General features: G+C 49.6%; 10 protein-coding genes across 10 annotated transcripts; 6 read left to right on the top strand and 4 right to left on the bottom strand.

Moving 5' to 3' along the window:
- Positions 1 to 129: 129 nt before the first annotated feature.
- Positions 130 to 3979, top strand: F9C07_7677 (putative chromosome segregation protein SudA; the record flags this gene model as incomplete). Its single annotated transcript, XM_041291457.1, has 5 exons — positions 130 to 167; positions 247 to 406; positions 457 to 1667; positions 1734 to 3631; positions 3687 to 3979. 5 exons carry the CDS (start codon positions 130 to 132, stop codon positions 3977 to 3979), a joined length of 3600 nt encoding a protein of 1199 aa, XP_041145350.1.
- Positions 3980 to 4481: 502 nt separating this feature from the next.
- Positions 4482 to 6293, bottom strand: F9C07_2282699 (uncharacterized protein). The gene is made up of 2 exons (XM_041291467.2): positions 5496 to 6293; positions 4482 to 5316 (listed from the first exon to the last, which is right to left on the bottom strand). Exons 1-2 carry the CDS (start codon positions 5611 to 5613, stop codon positions 4751 to 4753), a joined length of 684 nt encoding a protein of 227 aa, XP_041145349.1. The 5' UTR covers positions 5614 to 6293; the 3' UTR covers positions 4482 to 4750.
- A 28-nt stretch (positions 6294 to 6321) lies between these two features.
- F9C07_7675 (NADH-cytochrome b5 reductase 1) lies at positions 6322 to 7651 on the top strand. The gene is made up of 3 exons (XM_041291455.2): positions 6322 to 6390; positions 6455 to 6552; positions 6629 to 7651. Exons 1-3 carry the CDS (start codon positions 6386 to 6388, stop codon positions 7402 to 7404), a joined length of 879 nt encoding a protein of 292 aa, XP_041145348.1. The 5' UTR covers positions 6322 to 6385; the 3' UTR covers positions 7405 to 7651.
- Positions 7652 to 7906: 255 nt separating this feature from the next.
- F9C07_7674 (uncharacterized protein) lies at positions 7907 to 9005 on the bottom strand (the record flags this gene model as incomplete). The annotated part of the gene is made up of 2 exons (XM_041291466.1): positions 7907 to 8665; positions 8733 to 9005. 2 exons carry the CDS (start codon positions 9003 to 9005, stop codon positions 7907 to 7909), a joined length of 1032 nt encoding a protein of 343 aa, XP_041145347.1.
- A 254-nt stretch (positions 9006 to 9259) lies between these two features.
- F9C07_2282696 (arginyl-tRNA synthetase) lies at positions 9260 to 12049 on the top strand. Its single transcript, XM_041291454.2, has 3 exons — positions 9260 to 9742; positions 9806 to 11103; positions 11159 to 12049. The coding sequence occupies exons 1-3, from the start codon at positions 9332 to 9334 to the stop codon at positions 11589 to 11591; spliced, it is 2142 nt and encodes a 713-aa protein (XP_041145346.2). The 5' UTR covers positions 9260 to 9331; the 3' UTR covers positions 11592 to 12049.
- Positions 12050 to 14006, top strand: F9C07_2282695 (GMP synthase). Its single transcript, XM_041291453.2, has 2 exons — positions 12050 to 12186; positions 12285 to 14006. The coding sequence occupies exons 1-2, from the start codon at positions 12122 to 12124 to the stop codon at positions 13843 to 13845; spliced, it is 1626 nt and encodes a 541-aa protein (XP_041145345.1). The 5' UTR covers positions 12050 to 12121; the 3' UTR covers positions 13846 to 14006.
- Positions 14007 to 14879: 873 nt separating this feature from the next.
- F9C07_7671 (uncharacterized protein) lies at positions 14880 to 15413 on the top strand (the record flags this gene model as incomplete). The annotated part of the gene is made up of 1 exon (XM_041285588.1): positions 14880 to 15413. The coding sequence occupies one exon, from the start codon at positions 14880 to 14882 to the stop codon at positions 15411 to 15413; it is 534 nt and encodes a 177-aa protein (XP_041145344.1).
- A 1498-nt stretch (positions 15414 to 16911) lies between these two features.
- On the bottom strand, positions 16912 to 18606 carry F9C07_7670 (putative aldehyde dehydrogenase; the record flags this gene model as incomplete). The annotated part of the gene is made up of 3 exons (XM_041291465.1): positions 16912 to 17709; positions 17805 to 18515; positions 18574 to 18606. 3 exons carry the CDS (start codon positions 18604 to 18606, stop codon positions 16912 to 16914), a joined length of 1542 nt encoding a protein of 513 aa, XP_041145343.1.
- A 1839-nt stretch (positions 18607 to 20445) lies between these two features.
- On the top strand, positions 20446 to 22503 carry F9C07_2282692 (putative MFS siderophore iron transporter). The gene is made up of 3 exons (XM_041291452.2): positions 20446 to 20683; positions 20740 to 21010; positions 21061 to 22503. The coding sequence occupies exons 1-3, from the start codon at positions 20535 to 20537 to the stop codon at positions 22330 to 22332; spliced, it is 1692 nt and encodes a 563-aa protein (XP_041145342.1). The 5' UTR covers positions 20446 to 20534; the 3' UTR covers positions 22333 to 22503.
- F9C07_2154074 (uncharacterized protein) lies at positions 22504 to 23888 on the bottom strand. Its single transcript, XM_041291464.2, has 4 exons — positions 23683 to 23888; positions 23509 to 23634; positions 23334 to 23456; positions 22504 to 23281 (listed from the first exon to the last, which is right to left on the bottom strand). The coding sequence occupies exons 1-4, from the start codon at positions 23778 to 23780 to the stop codon at positions 22576 to 22578; spliced, it is 1053 nt and encodes a 350-aa protein (XP_041145341.1). The 5' UTR covers positions 23781 to 23888; the 3' UTR covers positions 22504 to 22575.
- Between the last annotated feature and the right edge of the window lie 1703 nt (positions 23889 to 25591).

Below are 25591 nucleotides of genomic sequence, written 5' to 3'. Positions count from 1 at the left end.
CTACACCCACTGTAGTCCGCCCTTGCTACTCGCCGTCAGGGCATCGGCTCCTGATTTCCACCGTCGGTCGCGTGATGATCTGGTTGTTGTGCCTGCCATAACTTCCCGTGTCGCGCGCGCCTTGTCAACATGTACGTCAAGCAAATCATTATCCAGGGCTTTAAGAGGTAAGTTGCGCGATATTTGAGGTGACCGCGGAGGCATCTCGGGCATCTAGGCTAACCGTCCATTATCTCCGCATAACAGCTACAAGGACCAAACAGTCATTGAGCCCTTTTCTCCAAAACACAATGTCATCGTTGGTCGCAATGGCTCTGGCAAGAGTAACTTCTTCGCAGCCATTCGCTTCGTTCTCGGCGATGCCTACACTCACATGGGCCGAGAAGAGCGACAGGCTCTCCTACACGTGCGTATCCTAAAGACTCCGTCCGATTATGATATACTTATGCTGAATAGGAAGGTTCGGGTTCCGCTGTGATGTCGGCATACGTTGAGATTATCTTCGATAACTCCGATGATCGGTTCCCTACTGGTAAACCCGAAGTCGTACTCCGTCGTACTATTGGCATGAAGAAAGATGAATATACGCTGGATCGTAAGAATGCCACCAAGAACGATGTCATGAATCTGCTCGAGTCTGCCGGTTTTTCGCGGTCGAACCCCTACTATATTGTCCCCCAGGGTCGAGTAACAGCCTTGACCAATATGAAAGACTCAGAACGACTGAATTTGCTGAAGGAAGTGGCCGGAACACAGGTTTACGAAGCGCGCCGTGCAGAGTCTCTCAAGATCATGCACGAAACAAACAATAAGCGGACCAAGATTGACGAACTCCTGGATTTCATCAACGAGCGTCTCTCAGAGCTGGAGGAGGAGAAGGACGAGCTGAGGAATTTCCAAGAAAAAGATAAGGAGAGGCGCTGTTTAGAGTACACGATTTACTCCCGCGAGCAACAAGAGATCTCCAGTTATCTTGACAGTCTGGAAGAGCAAAGGCAGACCGGTGTTGAAGACACCGACTTGAACCGTGACCGTTTCATCCAAGGCGAGAAGGAAATGGCACAGATTGACGCCGAAATCGCCGAGTGCAAGCAACAAATCGAGTTCCTCAAGGTAGACAAGGCGCAGTTAGAAGACGAGCGCCGCGAAGCTTCCAAAGCACTTGCGCAGGTTGAGCTGCAGGCTAAGTCGCTCACCGATAATCAAGCAGCTGCTCAAGCCCAGAAGTCTCGCCGTGACGAAGAATTGAAGTCCGTTCAGGCTGCTATTGAAGAGCGCGAGGCGGAACTCCAGCAACTCATTCCGAGTTTCAATTCCGCAAAAGACCAGGAGGATGCTGTCAAGGCACAACTGACCGAGGCAGAGACTTCCCGTCAGAGATTGTATGCCAAACAGAGCCGGAATTCCCGCTTTAGAAACAAGTCCGAACGAGATAAGTGGCTGCAGGCCGAGATTAAGGACAACTACACGTCCATATCCACAGTACAGGGGGTGATGGCACAGACTCAGGAGGATATCAAAGAGCTCGAAAACGAGATTGCCCTCCTAGAACCGGAAACAGAACGTTTGCGGAAGCAGATTGATGGTCGAGGAGACACCATTCAGTCTGTGGAGCAACAAGTCCAAGCGGCGAAGGATGAGAGAGATCGCCTAATGGACCAGCGGAAGTAGGTTTTTCTTCTTTTGGTTTCTTCTTTCTTTCCCACCTTGACAGTCCGCTAATAATTCTTCAGGGAACTGTGGAGAGAGGAAGCAAAGTTGGATTCGATTCTCGTGAATGCCACAAATGAAGTGGACCGCGCAGATCGCTCCCTATCTCAGATGATGGATCACAACACCAGCCGTGGCATTGCGGCCGTCCGCAGAATCAAGCGCCAATACAATCTTGAAGGAGTTTATGGCACACTTGCAGAACTCTTTGATGTCAACGACCGGTACCGAACAGCCGTCGAGGTTACGGCGGGTCAGAGTCTGTTCCACTATGTGGTCGACACGGACGAGACTGCCACCAAGGTGTTGGAGATCTTGCAACAAGAAAAGGCAGGAAGGGTTACGTTCATGCCGCTGAACAGGCTACGGTCAAGGCCTACCAACATGCCCAGAGCTAGCGACACGATACCAATGATCGAAAAGCTCCAGTACGATCGGGCATACGAGAAAGCATTTGTTCATGTATTCGGCAAAACCATCATCTGTCCGAACTTACAGGTTGCCGCGCAGTATGCCCGAAGCCATGGTGTGAACGCTATCACCCCCGAGGGTGACCGTTCAGATAAGAGGGGTGCCCTTACTGGTGGTTTCCATGACTCGCGCCAATCCCGTCTCGATGCAGTTAAAAATCTGACCAAGTGGAGAGATGAAGTTGAGACCAAGAAGAGCCGTGGTAATGAAATTCGAAAGGAGCTTGAACACCTGGACCAACTTATCACGAGAGCTGTAGGTGAGTTGCAAAAGCTGGAGCAACAAAGACACCAGGTACAGAATAGCAGTGGCCCACTGCGGCAGGAGCTGCGAAGCAAGCGTGACCTTATCCAAAAGAAAAATGACAATCTTGAGGCTAAGCGAAGGGCTCTGCGCAATATCGAGACCAACTTGGCTGCTGTGACAGATCAGGTCAATGCCTTCGAGGCGGAACTTAAGTCGCCGTTCCAGAAAGCACTAACCAACGACGAAGAAGCTCGTCTGGAAAGTCTCAGTGCTACCGCTCAAGACCTTCGACGGCAGTATCAAGAACTCTCCAGCCAACGCAGTGAACTGGAGGCCCGCAAGTCTGTCCTGGAAGTTGAGCTTCGGGAGAATCTCAACCCTCGTCTTGATCAGCTGGTGGGCCAGGATATTGATATGGCCGATGATGGCAGTCAGGGTAACTTGAAGGAGACCCAGCGGGAAATGAAGCGTCTCAGCAAGGCGCTCGAAAAACTTGGTCAACGCCTCCAACAAGTGGACGAGTCCATTGAACAAGCCAATGCTCGCATGGCTGAGCTTGGGCAAAGAAACGCAGAGACCCGGCGAGAGCTGGACGAGCTAGCCAAGTCCATTGAGAAACACCAACGACGGATGGAGAAGAGCATGCAAAAGAAGGCTGCCCTAACCAAGCAGGCCGCCGAATGTGCAGCAAACATCCGGGATCTTGGTGTCCTTCCTGACGAAGCTTTCACCAAGTACAAGAACATGGACTCCAATGCCGTCGTCAAGAAGCTTCATAAAGTTAACGAGGGTCTCAAGAAGTACTCCCATGTCAACAAGAAAGCGTTCGAACAGTACAACAGCTTCACGAAGCAGCGTGAGACACTCACTAACCGAAGAGAAGAGCTTGATGCCTCTCAGAAATCGATCGATGATCTCATCAACGTACTTGATCAGAGGAAGGATGAAGCCATCGAACGAACCTTCAAGCAAGTTTCCCGCGAGTTCCACAATGTGTTTGAAAAGCTTGTACCTGCGGGTCGTGGTCGTTTGATCATTCAGCGCAAGACCGACCGCGCCATGCGACAGGCAGACGAGCTCGATTCCGAGGACGAAGAAGCCCGGAATAGCGTGGAGAACTACGTCGGTGTTGGAATCAGTGTCAGCTTCAATAGTAAGCATGATGAGCAACAGCGTATCCAGCAGCTCAGTGGTGGCCAAAAGAGTAGGTTTATCCGTCGCTCGTTTGACAGTGGCAGATGTACTAATTCCGGTGATAGGTCTTTGCGCCCTTGCATTAGTCTTCGCTATCCAAGCTTGTGACCCTGCCCCGTTCTATCTTTTCGATGAGATCGATGCCAACCTCGACGCCCAGTACCGTACCGCGGTCGCTCAGATGCTCCAATCGATCTCGGACGCCACGAATGGGCAGTTCATTTGCACTACTTTCCGGCCCGAGATGTTACATGTGGCCGAGAAGTGTTACGGTGTCAGCTTCCGGCAAAAGGCTAGTACGATTGACGTGGTGTCGAGAGAGGAGGCATTGAAGTTCGTTGAAGAGCAGAAGTCATAAGAGGAGTAGGTGGAGAGGTCCTCCTTAATGGATTCACGTGTCTTTACTACTCCGTTGTCAGGAAACAGGGTAGCAGGCGTATTATGACGGGCAATTTTTCTATTTATCGCTTTTCTTCTAATTATATCGCTTCCTTTGTTATATGGAAGGTTTTCTTGACCCCTTTCTCTGTATTTTTATTGAATCGTCGGGCTCTTGCTTTAAGATTCCCAATAGTGAATGGTTTAACGTCTTGATGGCTTGATGTATTTCGCTGCGCCTTTAGACTTTTGCTCTTATCTGAGACGTATACGTAGATTTAGTATTCCCGTCTCTACGTGTGAGCTGGTGATCTGGGTCTTCGCGTATCAGTTGTCACCGATATCTTGGAGCTAAAACCCCTAGTGATAATGCGTCATATGTACTAATTTGAGTGATGGTTGTTAACTAGTACCTTTCTATCTCTCTGACCTTTTTTTGAGTCGTATATTCGTATTTATCTTTATTTTTTTTATTTATTTATTTATTTTATTTTAATTTTTTATTTTTTTCTGGCTGTTGAAAATCAGGAGGCCAGCTGTGTGATGCCTTTATTCAAGGTTGAAATATATATTTTACCACTTAACGGGGACTATTGGCACGTCCACACTCCCACCACCACACAAACTACACAGAAGTAAATGAAACAACGATTAATTTCTCCAGTGTTGCAAAGCATCTATTAGTCTCTCAATGCCAAATCCAATCTATATCTAACCTCCAATCTGTAGATCCAGCAGTCAAAAAGAAACCCTAATTCTTCAAAAGTTCCTCCCCAGTCCACTCCCGCAAAATATGCTCAGGAACCCCCCTAACAAGAACATGCATATGCTCCAAGCTCCGCACACTCTGCAACGCAGTCCAATTCTTAAACCAGAGGACATGCTCCTTCGGATCCGCAAACCTCTTCCCCTCCTGCGCAAGCCGCGCCACAAAAGTGCGCTGCACGAAATCCTCAATCAGCGCGCGGGACTCATCGGTCACGTCCCCGTTTTCCGGCTTCACGGGGACAGGAGTCCGTAGCCACACGACGAGGTGGTTGATGTCTGGGGTGACGCCGTAGGGCCAGTCGTTGCGGAGAATCTTGTAGTCGGCGGGGTCGGCAAAGGGGGTCGGGTTTTTGAAGGGGAAAACTGCCCCACTGTCTGTTGTGGCGCCGCCAGTGGTAGTGGTGTCAGGGTCTGGGAGGTGCCAGCCTAAACGGCGTTGACAGATGTAGTTTGTGATTGTGCCATATTGGGCTTTGATGTCTGCTGTCCAGGCGAGGTAGCGTTTGAGATCGGAGGGTTTCCGCTTTAGAATTCCGAGATCGTTCCGGGCTGGTTTGAGGGTGAGTATGTGGTGGGGGGATAATAGAAGGTTAGGAGTGCGGAGTTATGAGGAGGGGAATGGAGATGAAGCGTGAGGGGAAGTTTGATTGATAGAGGGGGTTGTTTTTCTCTTCATGTTTATTTTTATGATTTTTTAAATATCAAAAGATAAAAACGATAGGACATACCGATGATCGCTTTGAGATCTTCCCAGTCATGGAGGACGAATTCCTCGTCGGTCTGAGCGAGAACCTGACGATCGATGTCGGTGAGGTTAAAGGCTGGTGGTGCCTCTTCGCGGGTCATGGTTATAAGAACTTAAGGATTCACTAAGATAAGAGTCTATTAGGGTGGATTGTCTATGGAACGCAAAGAATTTGGAGGGACGGATCGGAATTCTGGATCGGGAAGGGCAAGAAGAGTAAAAGTCTCCATTCGAAGGTAACCTGAGGCATACATGGGTTATTGGCATCGGGAATCTTTACCCCAGAAAAGCAAAAGCCCCCAACAGGGACTTGATTGTTCTACTCGGATTGGTTCTTGGACTATGATGGGTGGACTCGTATGACTGTATATGCTTACTTAGATCAGACCATGATCAAATGTATCCATCTTACACCGCAGGCTACATTCAGCGTGACTCTCTTGTACCGTGTCCCCGAATTAGAAGCCATTGGAAGATGGTGAATGGTCTTCTTGAGGCAATTACATGTCGATTACTAGGAATATATGAGAGATCCCCGCACACATGACTGTCCGAGCCCTCGGCGTCAACACTGCTTGTCTCCCCGTGATTTCCCTGTGAGAAGTTCAACCGATCAGTCAACAATACCGTAAAGTTACCGTACCCATCGAACAAAGAAAACGATGATCTGCCGATCTATTGTGCCTGCCTCGGGTACCTCGCCGGTAACGGCCCCGTACGGCGACCCATCCTAAATCTTTCCGCTATTTTGTTATCTTCCGCGTCTTTTCCCTCTTCTCCCTCCTCACTCTCTCCCCCATCTTTGTCCTCCCTTCTCGACATTTGTATCTCTTACTATTCCAATACCCAGGGATTGCTGGAGGAATTGTCAACATGAGGTTTGTGTCCAGTTCCCCGGCGGTCGCTTAATGCGCAATGACTAACTTTGGCCGCCATCCACAGTGCCTTTGCTTCGGAGAACTTGACCTCCGCCCTCCTGGTGGTTGGCACAGCCATTTTCGCTGTCTTGGTCGGCGCGAAGTTTCTCGGTGGTAGTGGTAGTATGTCTTTCTTCGGAAACCTCGGCGATACCTCAATTCGCATCATATGATCGTGCTGACCGCGTGATTGAACCAGAACCCAGAAAGGTCCTGAACCCTACCGAGTTCCAGAACTTTGTCTTGAAGGAGAAGAATGAGATCTCTCACAACGTCGCTATCTATCGCTTTGCCCTGCCTCGCCCCACCGACATCTTGGGTCTGCCCATCGGTCAACACATCTCTCTCGCCGCTACCATTGAAGGCCAGCCCAAGGAGGTTGTGCGCTCTTACACCCCCATCTCCTCCGACAATGAGGCTGGATACTTTGATCTCCTCGTCAAGGCCTACCCTCAGGGTAACATCTCCAAGTACCTGACCACCCTGAAGATCGGCGACAACATGAAGGTGCGCGGCCCCAAGGGTGCCATGGTGTACACCCCGAACATGTGCCGTCACATTGGTATGATCGCCGGAGGAACCGGTATCACCCCCATGCTGCAGATCATCAAGGCCATCATCCGCAACCGCCCCCGCAACGGTGGTAATGACACCACCCAGGTGGACCTGATCTTTGCCAACGTCAACCCCGAGGATATCCTGCTGAAGGAAGAACTGGAGCAGCTCGTCAAGGAGGATGACGGCTTCCGTGTCTACTATGTGCTTAACAACCCCCCTGAGGGCTGGACCGGTGGTGTTGGATTCGTTACTCCTGACATGATCAAGGAGCGCCTCCCTGCTCCGGCCCAGGACATCAAGATCATGCTGTGCGGCCCCCCTCCCATGATCAGCGCCATGAAGAAGGCGACCGAGTCTCTTGGATACACCAAGGCTCGCCCTGTCAGCAAGCTCGAGGACCAGGTGTTCTGCTTCTAAGAATTTCTGCCTGTTTGTGCTTGATAGCTTATATAACGGATAAAATGCGCGTCTTCCCGTTGCGACGTTAGCTCGGGTCAATGTGCGGAGACTCATGTTCGAGATATGCCATGCTATGTTGGTGTTGGACCCGGAAAAAATCCCTTACCATGTCGGGACGATAGATTTAGATGAAGTGCTCAGTCTAGCAGTTCTCACTACCATTTAAGTACGCACGATACCTAGAATTTGAAACGATCTCACTTTTCTTGTTGTTTCTTTTGCAGAGCTTCAGCGTTACAATACACCTGTACGGGCCCATGTAAAAATGCGATATGATGGATTCGAAGAATTATAATAAATGCGACTTCCTTTCAAATACTACCTGATCCCTATGGGAAGTCTATTCATGCACCGTGGGCCAGATCTGTTGTCCTAACAATGATTTGAAGAATCAGACGATGACTTATTGTCCTTACACAGGTAGGCAGATCGAGTAATCTGAGCAATCTGAGGAGTGACTTCAAGGTTCATAAACCTCCATGATGGAATCCATCAAAGCCAGGAACTTCTCCCGATACTCATCAGCCGTCGTGGTAATGGTCATTGGCCCTTGACGGCCGATGACATTGAACGTCTGAATGACTCCCGTCATCGCCTGTGCATGCAACTTATGTTTGGCCCAGAAGAAATCCAACAGCACCGCACGATACTTCCACTTTCCATCCGTGGACGCTAACCCAATACGCCACTTACTCTTTTTCCCAATGACATCGGGGTTGGAGGAGGCCGGAAAGCGAACCAGAAACAAGGAGTAATCCACCGCATTCGCCGACGCAAGAAATGCCGTGTCGGCCTCTATCATCCGCTTCATATCGTCATAGTCCGATTGAGTCAGCCGAATCTTATCTGGAAACTCGTCTGCCAGTCGACTCAAAGTTTCTTGGCTGACGAGTGGATCGGGGACTAGATCCCGCTCGGGAAAGAAATAGTCAATTGGTTTCAGGTCGTAGGTCTCCCACTTCTCAGCGGCTGGATCCTTCTCCTTCCCGCATAGCATGTTCTCCATGATAATGTGGTGCGCTGGGGTTGTTTTCACGAGGGTTCCCAGTGATGTGTACGCTGCATAGATGTAATCCGTAATCCAAACAAGGATGGAGTCGGGGTGACTAGTTATGTATTCATAGTAGGGTTGAAAGAGGTCATTGCGGAAGAAGGAATGTTCGAAATGGCGGGGGAGGCTCTTGACGAGGAATGCGGAGTTGGATGTGCTGAAGAATGTCTAAGGTGAGTTAGTACCGCGATCTATCCCTTCTAAGGAAACCTTGTCATGGGCTTATGGGGCATACGGATCCAGAAAAGCCCAGATCTCCCATCGGGAGTAGAGGAAGCGCCTTGTCTTTTCCACTCAAGAAGCAGGCTCTATATTGCTCCTCCGAGATCTCCCAGATCTCATTTCGCAGCTTTCGGAACACATCTGGCTCATATCGAAGAAGCTTTAGGTAAAATATGCTGAAGAATGCAATGATCCGTCCAATCAAGGTCTTGCGGAAGGTCTTGGGATCTCGGAAGAGCGCGAATTGTATACTTTTGGCAAGGGCTTGCTGGCGACGACGACCCATTGTTATGGCGGCAGTGAATCTGAGTATAAAGAAACATGGATGCACATAGTGGGTGCCTGGTATATGTACATGGCAAAGAGATGCATGATGGAAACACGGTCAAGGCCAGGTGTTGATGTTCCAGCATGGTGACGTCAAAGGAAGATGAGACGTATACCCAAATAGGGTTAGGGTGTAACTGAATCAGGTGATCATCTGTGAACTGACGGTGACTCACTCACCGCCCTGGGCGCAAACAGAACTGCCGCATTGAGTCAACGAAGGACGGACAAAAAAAAAAGAGGGAAAAAAAGTTCCCCTCCAGTGCTTGAATTTCCCCTCCGTTTATGGGTCGGTATCTGTTTAGCGGGGCCCGGCGATTTTCCAGCGCCATTTTCCAGACTCTGCAGTCCTGCGGTCCACAAAATAATTGCTCTCCCTTATACAGTCGTCCCTGTCCCCTCTCGCATTTTAATCCTAGGCGCTCACCCTTCCTTTCTCGACGTTTCAGTACGAACACCCCCGTCGCAGCTATGGCATCTGCTGCTGACCTTACTGTCGCCGTGGAGGGGCTCAAGCTTCAGTCCACCACCGAGACCTCGAAGTTCCCCAACTCCTTTCCTTCCCTGAACCCCGTCGATATCTACAGAGAGCATATCGCCGAGAAGCTGGGTGCGGCTACCGGCATCGATTCCGAGAAGATCTATACTCGTCTGCAATGGAGTAGCACATTGGACAAGGGTGATTTGTTGCTGCCGGTACGCTATCATACTCGATACGCTGCTAGACTACGGAGGTGCTAACGGGAGTCGCGTCAATAGGTCCCCGCCTTGGGTATCAAGGGAAAGAAGCCCCAAGAGCTGTGCGAAGAGCTTGCCCAGAAGTTCCCCGAGTCCGACCTCGTGCTCCCTCCTACTTGTGTTGGCATCCACTTGGTGTTCTTCTTCAAGCCGCAACCCTTGACCCATACTGTTGTGAGCCGCATCTTGAAAGAGAAGGCGGCCTACGGTACAAATGGTAACCAGGGTCTGCGTGACCCCTCGGACCCTTCCAAGGGCCAGAAGAAGATAATTGTCGAGTTCTCCTCGCCCAACATCGCTAAGCCTTTCCATGCCGGTCACTTGCGTAGTACCATTATCGGAGGTTTCCTGGCGAACCTCTACACCGTCATGGGGTGGGATGTCATCAAGATGAACTACCTTGGTGACTGGGGTAAGCAGTATGGTCTGCTTGCCAACGGTTACAAGCAGTTCGGTAGCGAAGAGGCGCTGAACAAGGACCCGATCAACCACCTGTTTGATGTTTACGTCAAGATCAACAACGTTGTTGCCCAGCAGGAGGGACCCATCAAGGAGCTGAAGGAGCAGATCAAGGCCAAGAAGGAGAAGAATGAGGATGTCTCCGAACTCGAACAGGAATTGCAAAAGCTTGTGGACGCCAGTGAGGACGAGAGCGCTCGTCGCTACTTCAAGAGTATGGAAGATGGTAATGAAGAGGCATTGGGTCTCTGGCGCCGTTTCCGTGACCTCAGTATCCAGAAGTACCGTCAAACCTACGCCCGTCTGAACATTGACTTTGATGTGTACTCTGGCGAGTCTCAGATCAAGAATGAGAGCATGACTGCTGCCTATGAGACCATGGAGAAGGCCGGCGTCTCCGAGAAGTCTGAGGGCGCCGTTATTGTTGACTTCACCAAGCACGGTGCCAAGAAGCTTGGAAAGGCTATCATTATCCGTAAGGACGGTACTCCTCTCTACCTCACTCGCGATATTGGTGCTATCACGGAGCGTGAGGAGGCCTACCACTTTGACAAGATGATCTACGTCGTTGCTATGCAGCAGGATCTCCATCTGGCCCAGCTATTCAAGATCACCGAACTGATGGGCCACAAGGACCTGGCTAGCCGTTGCCAGCACGTCAACTTCGGCATGGTCCGCGGTATGAGCACTCGTAAGGGTACTGTCAAGTTCTTGGATGATATTCTGGGAGACGTTCGTGACAAGATGCACGAAGTCATGAAGAAGAACGAGGAGAAGTACCAGCAAGTCGAGAACCCCGAGGAGACGGCCGATATCCTTGGTATTACTTCCGTCATGGTGCAGGACATGTCTGGCAAGCGGTATGTTAATTGTGGTACACCTAAGTGACTTTCGAATCTGGACTAATTGAGACAGTATCAACGGCTATGATTTCAACCTGGACGCTATGACCTCCTTTGAGGGTGATACCGGTCCTTATCTGCAATATGCCCACGCCCGTCTCTGTTCGATTATTCGCAAGTCGGAGCTGAATGTTGAGGAGCTGGGCTCCGCGAACCTCGATCTCTTGACGGAAACCCACGCTACGGACCTTGCCCGTATGCTGGCTCAGTGGCCCGACGTCCTGCTGAACACCACCCGCACTCTGGAGCCGTGCACCATCCTTCAATACCTGTTCAAGATGACTCACACCCTGAGCTCCAGTTACGAAGTGCTCAAGGTCGTGGGCAGTGAGCCTGAGCTGAAGAAGGCTCGTATGGCTCTGTACGAGTCCGCTCGCCAGGTCCTTTACAACGGTATGAGGGTGGTGGGTCTCAGCCCCGTCTCACGGTATGTCCCTTTGAGTTAGGCTGTAATTGTCGAAGCTATGCTAACGTCTGCTGTAGTATGTGAGGAACGAAAGAAAAATCATGATAAAAACCGTAGATTACGGTAGTTTTATAAATACCAGCATTGTTTCATTTTCGTTCTTAGCATTACATTGAAGAGCAATTGATTTCGGGCCAAGGGCTCTAAGGAATGGCTTGTTGAGATCTTGATCAGCCGTACTCTGTAGACCAGCTATATCGGGGCATCGATCTGAAACCCTCCGCAGTCGGCAGCCTCAGGCCGTGATTCGCTCAATGCGGGGAATCCTGAGCGGTGAGATGGGCGGCGAGAGATACTGCCCCAGTGCCCCTCCATGTAACACCACGTGATGGGCCAAGCGGGGCATTTCTGGACAGGAACGCCATGTGATTGGCTGATCGCGTGACTCAGGGCAATGAAAAACCGTCCATTGGAAAAATTTCTGCTGAATCTTTTGGCCTCCCTCGAGGCCGTCAAAGCGACTATTTTCTGGGGATCAGGTATACTCTTTGATAATCACATTTGCCCATCATGGCCGAAACTCCCGAGCTTGAGCCTCACAATGCCTTCGATACTATCCTGACCCTGGACTTTGGGTAAGACTCTATGTCTTGCATCCCTTCCGCGGGGATGCCATTCAAAATGTGAAAAAACGTGCAATTCGGCTAATTCACATGTGGTCGCTCTAATACAGGTCTCAGTACACACATCTGATCACCCGCCGCCTCCGTGAGCTCAATGTCTACTCGGAGATGCTTCCTTGCACCCAGAAACTGGCCGATCTCAAGTTCAAGCCCGCTGGTGTTATCTTATCCGGAGGACCCTACTCGGTGTACGAGGAGGGTGCTCCTCACGTCGACCCTGCCTACTTTGACCTAGGCGTGCCTATCCTCGGTATCTGCTACGGCTTGCAAGAGATTGCTTACCGCTTGGACAGCACCAATGTCATTGCTGGCACTTCGAGGGAGTACGGCCTTGCGCAGCTCAAGGCCAAGAAGGTCGGCGGCCACGTCGACCACCTCTTTGATGGACTGGAAGACGAGTTCAACGTCTGGATGTCCCACGGTGACAAGCTGGGCAAGCTCCCCGAAGGTTTCCACACGATTGCCACTACTCCCAACTCAGAGTACGCTGGTATTGCCCACGAGACCAAGCCCATCTATGGTCTCCAGCTGCACCCCGAAGTGACCCACACCCAGAACGGTACCAAGCTCCTGAAGAACTTCGCCGTCAACATCTGTGGCTGCAAACAGAACTGGACCATGGCTCGCTTCGTCGACCAGGAGATTGCCAGAATCCGCAAGCTGGTTGGCCCTACCGGCCAGGTTCTTGGCGCTGTCAGTGGTGGTGTCGACTCCACTGTTGCTGCTAAGCTGATGAAGGAGGCCATCGGTGACCGTTTCCATGCTGTCCTCGTCGATACCGGTTTCATGCGTCTGAACGAGTGCGAGCAAGTCAAGCAGACCCTTGCTGAGCATCTCGGTATCAACCTGATCGTGGCCGATGCTTCTCAGGTCTTCATGGAGGGTCTGAAGGGAATCAGCGACCCCGAGCAGAAGCGGAAGTTCATTGGTAACAAGTTCATCGATGTCTTCGAGGAGGAGGCCAAGAAGATCGAGGACGCTGCTGCTCACTCCGAGACTGCCGGCAAGATCGGATTCTTCTTGCAGGGCACCCTGTACCCTGATGTGATTGAAAGTATCTCCTTCAAGGGTCCCAGTGCCACCATCAAGACTCACCACAACGTCGGTGGTCTCCCCAAGCGCATGACTGAGGGACAGGGTCTGAAGCTGATCGAGCCCCTCCGTGAGCTCTTCAAGGACGAGGTCCGCGACCTCGGAAGACAGCTTGGCATCGCCCACGAGATGGTCATGAGACACCCCTTCCCTGGACCTGGTATTGCCATCCGTATCCTGGGTGAGATCACCCCGGAGCGCGTCGAGATGGCCAGAAAGGCCGACCACATCTTCATCAGCATGATCCGGGAAGCCGGACTGTATGACAAGATCGGCCAGGCTTTTGCCGCCTTGGACCCCAGCCGTGCTGTCGGTGTTATGGGAGACAAGCGTGTTTACGAGAATATTGTTCTCCTCCGTGCCGTCGAGACCACCGACTTCATGACGGCTATCGCCTACCCATTCGAGCACGAGTTCCTGACCCGTGTCTCTACCCGCATCGTCAACGAGGTGTCCGGTGTCTGCCGTGTCGCCTATGACTACACCAGCAAGCCCCCGGGCACCATTGAGTTGGAGTAATTGGTTTGAAATGAATAGACAAGTTACGTTGTTATGTCTTCTGCATGTTATACGGAGCCTTTGATAGATTTTAAAAATACACACTATTAGTTTAAGAACCGGGTTGTTACACATATTTGACGATGTGGTTAATGAACACTTGAGACTGTCTATAATGCTATTCGCAGTATTCATTCTTCCTATGTAGATCGAAGGGTTGCATAGCATAGGGCAAGGATCCACAAAGCCCTATACGACATGCGGAGGGTAAACATAGAAGTCAACATGGCTACCGTAGACAAAGCTAATCACTACCATCGCCAATGGACTGCTGCAATGGATGTCTTAGTCAAGGCATTTACTGTCTTGCGATCACCACCGATGACGTACCGCGAGTGCAAGTGATAAAATGACTCTGGCAGAGAGGTGTTAAAATAGTACTCATAAAGACAACATCTACTCAGGGCAAACATCCTATTCTCCAATAAGTTACTGTGAAATTGAAAACCACTGACCCAATAAATGACAGCATGGCCCTAACCAATTTGATATTAGTTAAACCTACCACCCTAACAGATCTTAGAGGTAGTAGTGTTCAGTCGAACAGACCAAATTAGGGCACGCGGTAAAGTCTTGGCATAAATCATGAGTTCCATATCAACTTAACAACATCAAATTACCACAAGCTATGAATAGACGGGTTATATCTCACTGAATGAATAAACCATTCCTATAATTTTCAGGGGTAAAATTCAGATTCCAGTCGGAGTCCGCGGACATGGGACTGCATCGCCCAGAATCCGGCCGACTATTTTTAGCCGGTCCGATCTATGTACAGCATATACCCTAATTTAACCCGCAAGACATCAGGCAGTTGATGGTCAATGCCGAATATTATTTCTTATATAAAACACTCATTACCCCTTTTACTATCTCATTCTATAAGTTAACACTTACCTATAAACATAATCATACCACAAACCCGACCATCAACCGACAACTCAAACAAACACATACCAAACCCAAACCCTAACCCAACACCATAAACCACAACCATGCCCACCCAAACAACAACAACAACAACAACAACAGCAGCAGCAGCAAGCATCCAAACCTGCAATACCCCCACCCAATACGAAATCCCCGTTCAAGACGCCGCCTGCGCAGTCCCCTACAAAGACCAATACACCAAACTCCTCTCAAAATGCTGCAACAACGCGCCAGTCTCGGCGTACGACAACGACTGCGCAATCTACTGTCTCGCGGTAGGGCAGTCCGTCCAGGATCTCACGGACTGTTTGTACGATGCCAAGGTTGACTGGGGGGATGTTTGGTGCTTTGGGAATACGAGTGCTAGTGCTACTGGTTCTCCTACGGGGAGTGGGATTGGGGTGAAGGAGACTGGGTCTGCTACTGGGAAGGAAACGGGGAAGGGGAAGGCGACGGGGTCGGGGACAAGTACTGGGGGTGCGGTGGAGGAGACGGGGAAGAGTATGGCTGGGGTTGTTACTGGGAGGGAGGTTTCTAGGGTGTCAATTTGGGTTGTAGGGTGGCTGGTTGTTAGTTCTGTTTTTGGGGGGTTTGTTTGAGGGGTTTTTATTGGGGATGGATTTGGGTGATTTTGTATGGGGTTTTGTTGATGCTCATAACTGGGTTGAATTGAGGGCTTGTGTTCTTGTATATTAGGCGTTGGATTGCATTTATATCGATATAATCTATCCTAGTTACAGGTGTCGACTGAGTAGGACTTTTGTCTCTGTTCTTCAATTGCCCTAGTATTTCATCCTCACTTACGACATTCCGATTTCAATAGAGACTTAGGAGTTCTTTTTACGTGTGTAGATATGAGTCCAGACGTCCGACACTCCACTTGCCACGAAAGGTTATACAATCTGACGTGTGGTCAGGCTTTGAGAGTGAGAGAGGCTAAAGAATCTTCGTGTTGAACATGATACATACGCCAGCAAATGGAGAGGAATTGATGAATCTTGACAGATAAGGCTAATTGATTGTGAATACCACTCTAGTCCAGTTTCTCTGCTTGCTACCCTTGAAATAGTTCTAGATCCGCGATCCATCCCTCGCTGAAAATCGATCCCACATCCCTCGTAGTTAAATAGTTGGTTAGAAGACACCCATGGCTCTCAACTGTTTCTAACCGCTCCCCTCGTGTCAACCATCAGCTTGTACTGGGCCTATTCTTGATATTAAGGACTGCCATGCCAGAGAGCACAGGTTTTGGAAGTTAAGATGCCCGGCGCTGTAATGGGTGGTTAGTTCGCCGGTTAATTATTGGATTGGTACACAGTTAAAAGATATTATAAGAGGCTGTTCATGGGGTATTTAACTAGACATCTACTTCGCACACTATAATCCCTCCTCTGGCTCGGGATTAACTCAGAACCGCGGACCGCGGACCGCGGGTTCGCACATGCCTCGTTGGGATTCCTGCCCGAGAGCCTTTTCATATATCTCAGAAATGCCGTTTTTCATGTGGGTTGTCAGTTCTGGCATTGGTTAATGATAGAGCTGGAGGACTGCGAGGTAGATGATTGTTGTTGTATCATTCAACTATCTGGGAAGCCATATATGACTGCGTCAGGTGACTCATCAGGTGACTGACAGTTAATACCGCGGGATGAGTGCTATTTTGATCTGGACATAGACTCTAAAGTCCCAGTGTTCCGTTCTGGGGCATAGTATGAGGGCGATATATTATGACATGGATCAGTGCGGGAGCGGAAGCATCTTGGCTACCTTGGTGATAGAAACTGTGTAGTAATTTGACAGTAGGACTTGGAGGTTTTGCATGAACTGCCTACGTAGGTATTCCACAAATGATGTAGATGGATGAACTGAACGTAATGGGTGACCCTTTAAGCTAAATGTAGTGAAGACGGTAATAATATTTACAATCTTCGCCGACCAGGGTAATGATGTAAACGTAATGAAATTCATAATTAAATAGCTATACAGATATAGACCAGCTCATCCTATATGTCTTACAAGGAACGATCTGTCGGGATCCTAAGCACCAGAACTCTACTCAGGGACAGGTTCAATGCCGACTAGGTTCGGAATAAATACCTAGCGCGCCAATAAGCCAGAGCTAACCAACGCATTGAAGAGCCCTGTCCGCGCAGCCACTGAGCCGGCAACGGCAAAGGCAAGTACATACAGCCAACCCCTTGTCCAACGCAACTTATTACCTTGTCGGTCGAAGGGCGCCTTGGTGGGCTTGTACAGCTTGCGGAGCTTGTCGGACGTGTATGGTGGATAGCGTGCTCCCATGAGCTTCTCCATCCACGTGGGAGGATCAATGTGGGTGCGCAGGTGCGTGAATTCTAGGAAACCATATGGACCATGATACTTGCCCATGCCGGAATTGCCAACACCGCCGAATGGGGCACCCTTTGCAGCTACGTGAAGCATGCAGTCATTGAACGTCACACCCCCGGATAACGTCTCGGCTAGGATTCGGTCCTTATCTTCCTGTGACTTGCTGAAACCGTAGATGGCCAGCGGATGATCCATGCTGTTGATCACGGATATCGCGGTGTCCAGATCCGCATCGATGATTGGTAATATAGGACCGAAGAGCTCTTCTGAGAGGAGACTGTCTCCGATTTCAATGTCGGTCACGATAGTGGGGCTGAAGGAGAGATCATCTCTGTTTCGTTGTCCACTGTAGACAACGTTGCCGGAGGTATTCTGTAACAGCCGCTCGAGACGATCGAAATTGCGTTCGTTGATGATGTGAGAGTAGTATTTTGGTAACAGCTCTGGGGCCCCGCCGAGGAATATGTCGAAATAATGCATGAGATGATCGACAAATTCGCGACGCACAGATGGATGGACAAAGACATGGTTAACATTCAGGCATATCTGATTGAAATACATGCACTTAGCTCCCTTCTCTGTTACCGACGCAAAGCCAAACGATGAAATGAGCAACAAAAGAGGGATGGTGAGGGCCTTACCTGACCGGCATTCATAAATTTGGTTGCTGCAATACGCTTGGCGGCGAGTTCAATATCTGCCGATGGACAAACGATGGCCGGACCTTGTCCTCCCAGCTCCAGCGTGACGGGCGTCAAATGCTTGGCTGCAGCAGCAGTAATGAACTTAGCCACGGCTGCAGATCCCGTATAGAAGATATGGTCGAAACGGTGCTCCAGGATGTAGCCCATCTCCTTGGCTCCCGCTGAGATACATCGGATGGCATCGGTGTCCAAATATTTCGGGATAATCTCCATCAACAAGTCCTGGCACGCAGTAGCAACATCCGACGGCTTCACGATGATAGCACATCCCGCTGCGATGGCGTCGAACAGGGGAGTCAATAGGAGAAGATAGGGGAAGTTCCATGCCCCAATGATCAAAGCTACCCCCTTGGGTTCCTTGCGAACCGTTGCACCGCCCAGGAAGTTGAGAGGGTTGGTCCGTTCCGGTTTCACGTCTCGTGTCCACTCGTCGAGATGCTCCAACTTGTGCAGGATATCAGCGTGGCATTCCGCTATCTCGAATGGCATCGTCTCTTGGGGGTGCTTGTTCAGGTCCTTGTGCAGCGCCTCCTGCATGCGCTCTTTGTTGTCCTCGATCATCCACCATGCCTGCTGCAATTGCCGCTTGCGCCATTTTTTGTCCTTGGTTTTACCACGCGCAAATGATGTCCGGACGCTTGCGAGTGCCTTCACTAGTCAGTAGGAACTGAATAGGGGAGTTCCAGGAGTGAAAGGGTACACCTACGCTGTCGAAGTCGGCTTCGGATGAGAAGGGCATGTTGTTGGCTGTTTTGAACAACCTGGACTCCTCTGACCTTCTTTCCAGCACCTTGTATGCTAATATAGGAAGCGCTCGGACCGCAACTCAAGGCCAAGATGTGGGGTAGGTTCATTAATACCGAGGCCGCCTTCCGAGGCAGCTCAAAGTGTATCAGCTATTGAGGCCGAGTCAATCGTGCGGGGCCGTTGAATGATCGCACCTCTGATGATCGCTGGTGTTGTACGAGGCTCCGAGGTGCCGACAAGGTGGTCCCTGTAATAATTTGCTCTTATTTGATAGACTAGTATTCAGCCAATCTATCTCCACGTGGGGTGTCGTCTGTATTGAAGCCTATTACCAATACTTCGTCCATATGAGGATTAACGTGCGAAAGGAACAATAAGAAAAGGGACATAGAACCAAGTTTGGAAAAGATGGACATGGAGAGCAACTTGGACCTAAGATAATAAGACGCTATTTACACTTAGGGCTACCATCTCGATGTCAATTCTGTCCCGGGGCGCTTGCTCATACTGCTAGAAAATTAAGATGATTAACGTTTATTCGGGTCGTGCTTGATCCGGAAGTAAATCGTCTCTCCACTTATAACTTGCCCGGGAAAGGTGGGCATAACTAATGCGCATTCGAAATATCACCTACGTAGAGGTGCGTATATATATCTATTCCTGTGCAGCAATATTTTGCGCGCAGGCCTAGAATCCACCAAGCAGAGAGGACAACGAACAAAAGGCTGTGAAGATTATTGTCCAATCTACGAGCTGCATCCGTGCTTTGGTATCCCTCGTTCATGGTCTAGGTATTGTTACATTAATCATATTGTTCTATGTCGAGGGTCTCTAACAATCTTCCCTTTATATTAGTACTGCAATCAATATTTTGCACATGGTCGTCAACACTCAAGCTTAACTAATACTACTTAACTCTGTCTTTATACAGGCAACGTTTAAGATCCCTGCAAGGTATTAGCCGTAGTCATCTAGGCTTTTAATTTGACCTAGTGTCTAAATTGTGGACGTGAGACTTTACTATCAGATTAACCATAAGCTTTAATGAAGCGGTGTCGGCGCTTTGCTGGCGTCAGACTATTTCCAACGTGGGTTGCTGACCGAGGCTGCCCACGGTTAGCTCCGAGAGCATGCAGGGATTAAGAGACATACATAGCAGGTTCATGGCAAGGGCAGGAGCTAGCATACTTTGACTTTCCGAAACAAAGGGAAGGATTTGGTAATATGCAGATTGCTGTACGTAATACGATTGCCAAATTATTTGAGCCCGTAACCCGAAAGCAGACAGCCGGACTAGAGTAACTCACCGAAATAGACGACCTCGGTGATGGAGATATCAGTTTACAAGCATAGAGCAATACTTGTGTAGCTGCATGATGCTATGGCCTTACTACCCTATTACACAGCACTGAAGTTCGAAGATATCCTCTGAGATCAAAGGCTGGACCGGTTGTTGGACTGATGGCCTGATCTTTTCGGCTGCATACCCTAAAGCCAAAGGGGAAAAAGCATAGATAAGATTATCAATCTAATCTCTGCGCACTAGTGGGCGTTTATTACTTAATTAGTCGGTCTTGTAGCAGCCCGATGTAACCCAATGCCATTTTGAGTTACATCCGACCACTAAAGATAAGATGCCTGATCATATCAGTTATACTATGTGTTCACTAGTGATCGCGGTAGCCTATGAGACTCTACATAGAATCCTTGCTAGGGTATTTGATTCCCTGATCTTTACGTGTCTCATAATCCTTACGTAAATAATGGGCTCTACCTAGTATCCAGCGCTGAATTGGGTTTGGCAACAGTTCTGTATTCCAACATAGGCTGCCTACAAGTAGTATTAAACCCCCATTCCGGATTGCTTGATTCCATCAAGAAACTCCATTTCAAATCCCAGACTTCATCCACCGCACGAGGATGCTTGAAAAGGTTACGCCTTCAACTACCGAGGTCCCTACTGCGACAGGGCCTCAGGACCCAACGTCGGAACAACAAAATGGTGTGCGTATCGCAGAAGCCGTGACTAAGTCATGGTCCAAAAACACTTTGATCCAGGTGTATATCTGGTTAGTTCACACTATGATATAAAATGCCCTGAGACAAATGTGCTGACCTCTTGTAGCATGTGGCTCATGTACTTTGTACGAGCGCTCAATGGAAGCCTGACCAGCAATCTAGCCCCGTATATCACTAGTGATTTCAGCAATCATTCGCTACTTCCTGTGATTCAAATCGTCGTTAGTATCATGAGCGCGGCATGCACTATGCCAATTGCCAAGCTTCTGAATCTGTGGGACCGCACCATTGCGCTGAGTCTCATGCTCGTCGTTTCGATCATTGGCCTTATCGTCATGGCGTGTTGCCACAATATCACCATCTATTGCGTTGCACAGGTATATGCCTCCTATGTCATTTGACCCTATCGTACTAATTGCAGCTATAGGCATTTATCACCGTCGGCCTTACCGGCCTTATATTCTCGCTAGACGTGTTGACCGCAGATACCTCCACGGCACAGGATCGAGCCCTCGCGTTTGCCTTCACCTCATCGCCATACATCATCATGGCTTTTGCCGGAGCGCCACTCTCTGCATCCTTCAACGAAGTCAACTGGCGCTGGGCCTACGGCACCATTGCCATCCTCCTGCCCGTGGTCACCGTCCCACTGATCATAATCTGGGAGTTGGCCAAAAGAAAAGCCCAAGAGTCAGAAACACTAGCACCCGTCCACGAAGAACGCTCCCTAGCAGAGAGCATCCACTACTACATCATCGAATTCGACATAATCGGAATCCTCCTCCTAATCGCCGGCTTCTCCCTCTTCCTCCTAGCATTCGCACTCGCAGGCTCCCAGCCCCAGAAATGGCATTCCACACATATAATCTGCATGATAGTCATCGGCGGAGTGACAATCATAGCCTTCGCCGCATACGAGCGCTTCTTCGCCTCAAAGCCCCTAGTCCCATACAACCTCCTCATATCACGCACCGTGACATTCACCTGTCTCCTGAACCTAACCTATGTCATTGCCGCAGATTGCTGGGCCAGCTACTTCACCTCCTTCCTGCAGGTCGTCTACCACGTCTCCCTAACAGAAGCAGGCTACGTAGTCGCAATTTCAAACCTAATCTCCCCCCTCTGGCTAGTGGGAGTAGGCTTCCTAGTCCGCTGGACTGGCCGCTTCAAATGGCTCCTCCTCTGCGCAATCCCTGTCTACCTCCTCGCCATCGGGTTAATGATCTATTTCAGATCTCCCGGTCATAGCATCGGATACATATGTCTTTGTGAGGTCCTCATTGGTCTGGGAACAGGGACGATCATCGCCCTCGAGCAAACAGCCGTCACCACCGCATCAGAACATAACGACTACGCATCTATGCTTGCGCTGTTAGGCTGGGTGGGTAGTATCGGTGGTGCGATTGGGAACAGTATCTCGGGGGCGATTTGGACGAATACCCTGCCCCAGAAACTTAGGGAGTATTTACCGGACGAGATGAAGTCACAGTGGAAGGAGATTAATGATTCTCTGTATGTGCAGTTGAGTTATGAGGTGGGGTCGCCGACGAGGGTGGCGATTGAAAAGGCGTATGCTGTTAGTCAGAGGAATATGCTGATTGCCGGGATTGCTTTTATGGCGCTGACTATCGTGTGGGTTGTGGGGATTAAGGATGTTAGGGTTAAGGGGAGGGATGATAAGGGGAGGGTGCTTTTTTAGGGGGGATTGTTTGTGGGATGTATCCCGCTCTAACATTAGGGGGCGTGCTTTAGGAACTGTTCGGCAAGAATAATGTGTGTGCTAGTATATGCTAGAGAGCTGGAACGGTGACCTGGCTCTTGAGAAACTAAATACTATCCCATGTGCTACTTGCCTTTATGGGGCATTGTAAGCATGTACTAGCAAAAGCTCCATTATATAAATTCAAAAATATAACAAGTTCACAACTACTAAATCCAGCAATCAAGTGTAAGTATAACAATAACCATTCCTCAACGGATGCATAATCTTCTCAACCTTGCGAGGATGACACAGCTCCCCAAACTCAACCATAGTATCCAGCGTCACCACCGGAGCACCCGGCGGATCATAGATAACAGTAGTACCATTAACAGCATATCGCCTAGTCTCCGGATCCTGATCCTGCCATTCCGCCCACAATTTATCAATAAAAGCGTGGTGCAACATAAACGAGGGATCCTGAGGCGACGCGAAGAAATCGGCCATGGCACCTCCCACAGCCCCATGGCCGCCGCCATGTGAACTCGTTAAATCAGGGTTACTTGGGGACATGATTGCGAGCCAGTCTCTGATGTTGGTCGATGTTTGCATTTGATCAATTCGGGCTTGATTGTTCAGCGCCACGAGCAAAGCTTGGTTCAGGCTCCTGTATAGACAACGCGGATTGTAGTTCCATGCGTTGACGGGGAGAGAACCGTAGGACTGAGCTAGAGAGGAATTGAATGGTCCCAAGTGAACTTGAAGGTCTTTGAATGGTCCTGACTCAACGCAGCCTCCGCCTGTTCCTCGGGGGAAGCATATCCCTCCGGGTGTACAGGGCATCGGCTCATTCGGTACGTATGCGCCGTTGCCGGAGAGGGAGGTGGAACTGCCATCGAATAATGGGCTCTCGGCTAGGTTTTCGGTGTCGAGGGCCCAGTTCCAATACCTGGAGTATTTGGTGAATTGGGTTTCTATTCAGTGAATTGGTATATACTCACGGTACGCTGCCTTTGTACCCACATTCCTCTCGAAGGGCCACTTCCCAGAGATACACGAACTGGCGGTGCCATGGAAGGAGAAGTCCGTTGAAATGGATGTTGTTCGTGTAGTTGATATGAGTCCTGATATATGAGCCGGAGTAATCGATTACTCAAGGAATGAAGATTGACTCACGCAACAAAATCATCCCAACGGTCACGAACCCCGGGAAATTCTTCGCTGGGTAGGATAGACGGGCGATCGCGTAGGCACCATAGCGCATCAATATAGTCCTTCCGTTCAGCATACTCCAGCTCTCTCCTAGTGTATGTCAGTGTCAGTATTGGGTGGGGCGTGGAACGAACATACCATTCTTTCCTTACCAAGGCTCTCTCCGGAGTGCATGTTGCCGGTGCAGCTAGGGTAATACCGAAGATCGCCGAGAGAACGAATAGTAGCCCTTTCATGGTGTGAGACACAGCTCATGAGCAGAGCTAATTGCTCGTAATGTTTCTGTTGGGCGCTGTGCGGATGGGTATTGTGCAGATAGTGTACAGATTGAAGAGTGTAGACCTGCAAGAGAAGACAATTCGTCGGGATTGTTGCCGGTATATATAGCTTCCAGGAAGCTGTGTTCGAGTTCAGAATTCTCTTCGACGAGAGCCATGTCTCCCAGCCATGTCGTCATGGGAGGTACCTGCGCATGAATTCTCAGCCCCCGGGGAAAAACCTCGTATAGAGATTCATTCAGCTGACAGGAGACTCGTATAGTGTCCCTGCCCATAAAGATAGATATTAAGAAGAGCATAGTAAAATATTGGTTGAGCTGGCTTTAGGATTCACGCGATAATGCTTTAGCTCGCTTGATATTGCCACCGGGAAAGAGGAGGAACGTTTGTTCTTCTGGGTCAATGTCTCGGGCTGTGTAAATTGGTCATGAGAGTAATTCCTGGTCTCTAGATATCGCCATTGAGTGCCGTGTGTGCTATTCTTAATCCATAAGCAGGGAGGTTTCAAAGATGGTTTCATACTATCCCCGGTCTCTAGAGGAAGGTCCAGTACATGGATACCATGATCTTGTTGGCGCTGACATGCAGGCCAGTTTTAAACCACACCTCCAACCAAGATAACAGCTAGCCTTAGATGGAAGCTGGTCGTGGTTAAGCAATAAAGACAAAGTAGGTATTCGTGACATTCGTAGCGTCTGTGGATTCGGAACATTTGCAAGCTAGGGCTGGAACTGTTTCGGGAGCCTGCGTCTAAATGTACGTCTCATTGGACAGCGAAACCTATGCACCATCAAGTCCCGGGAGGTCCTTTCCCCAAGATATGGGCACCTGGTACACATATCATGTGGAGGCTATGACCAGGGATGTTACACGATCTCAATGCAGGGCGTATCCCATGTGGAGCTGAACGCCAGTTCGCAAGACCCCTGGAGCAGTGCCGCAGTGGTACTTCAGCATGCTGGTCCAGTTTGCATTACGTAAGGCGATGTGATGTTATTAGGGCAACGTTTTCGGACAATATATCGCGGATATTATGCAGCCCGCCGCACTTGGCTGGTTTTCAGGTATGAACACCCTCAATAATTTAGTGAGTACTGGTTTGTGCAGTGATTTGTACAAGAGTCCCAGCCATAGTAACTCCTGTTGCCTCACACAGATGTCATGTTCTGTTTCAAATCGTACCACAAGGCCAGAATCCAAATCGTATATTCGATGCGAACCAAAGTCAGACACTTAGGGACGGCACAGCATAGAACCTACCACTGGCATCCACCTTGATCTTGGACACGCGTTCTCCCTGCGGCAGAAAGGAACAGGTTTTCAGCTGATCATTGTTGAGGTGAGAGAATCAGGATGTCCCGGCCTGTTGTGTAACAATATGAGGTACCATGATCAGACCCTGTGTCAATGTGTCATGCACCCCTTGCTGCACCTATGTAATTCATTGGTGCCTTCACCAGGTGCAGGACCGGCAGCTATCTGAGTAATATTAGTGGTAGTGCCTAGCTGTAGCGAGGAGACGCACTTCCCGTCTGTTTCCGATTTGCCATCGCACCGACAACTAAGATTCTCGGGATGACATCTTCCGTATTTCATCCCGTGCTGAGTTGTTGTTGTTATTCGTATTCAAAGTGTGCTGCTCTGAGGCTTGTTGGTTAGGCCAATCCCTGATACTTCCACGCATACTGTGTATATCTTGCTCTTTCTTTAGGAAGTGCTAAGCGACTACCCTGCCGCCACTGTGAGGATGCTTATGCCTGATTTGGTAT

The sequence above is a fragment of the Aspergillus flavus genome, chromosome 3, assembly GCF_009017415.1.
Source record: "Aspergillus flavus chromosome 3, complete sequence".
NCBI classification, from domain to species: domain Eukaryota; kingdom Fungi; phylum Ascomycota; class Eurotiomycetes; order Eurotiales; family Aspergillaceae; genus Aspergillus; species Aspergillus flavus.
This window is presented reverse-complemented; position numbering and strand designations above follow the sequence as displayed.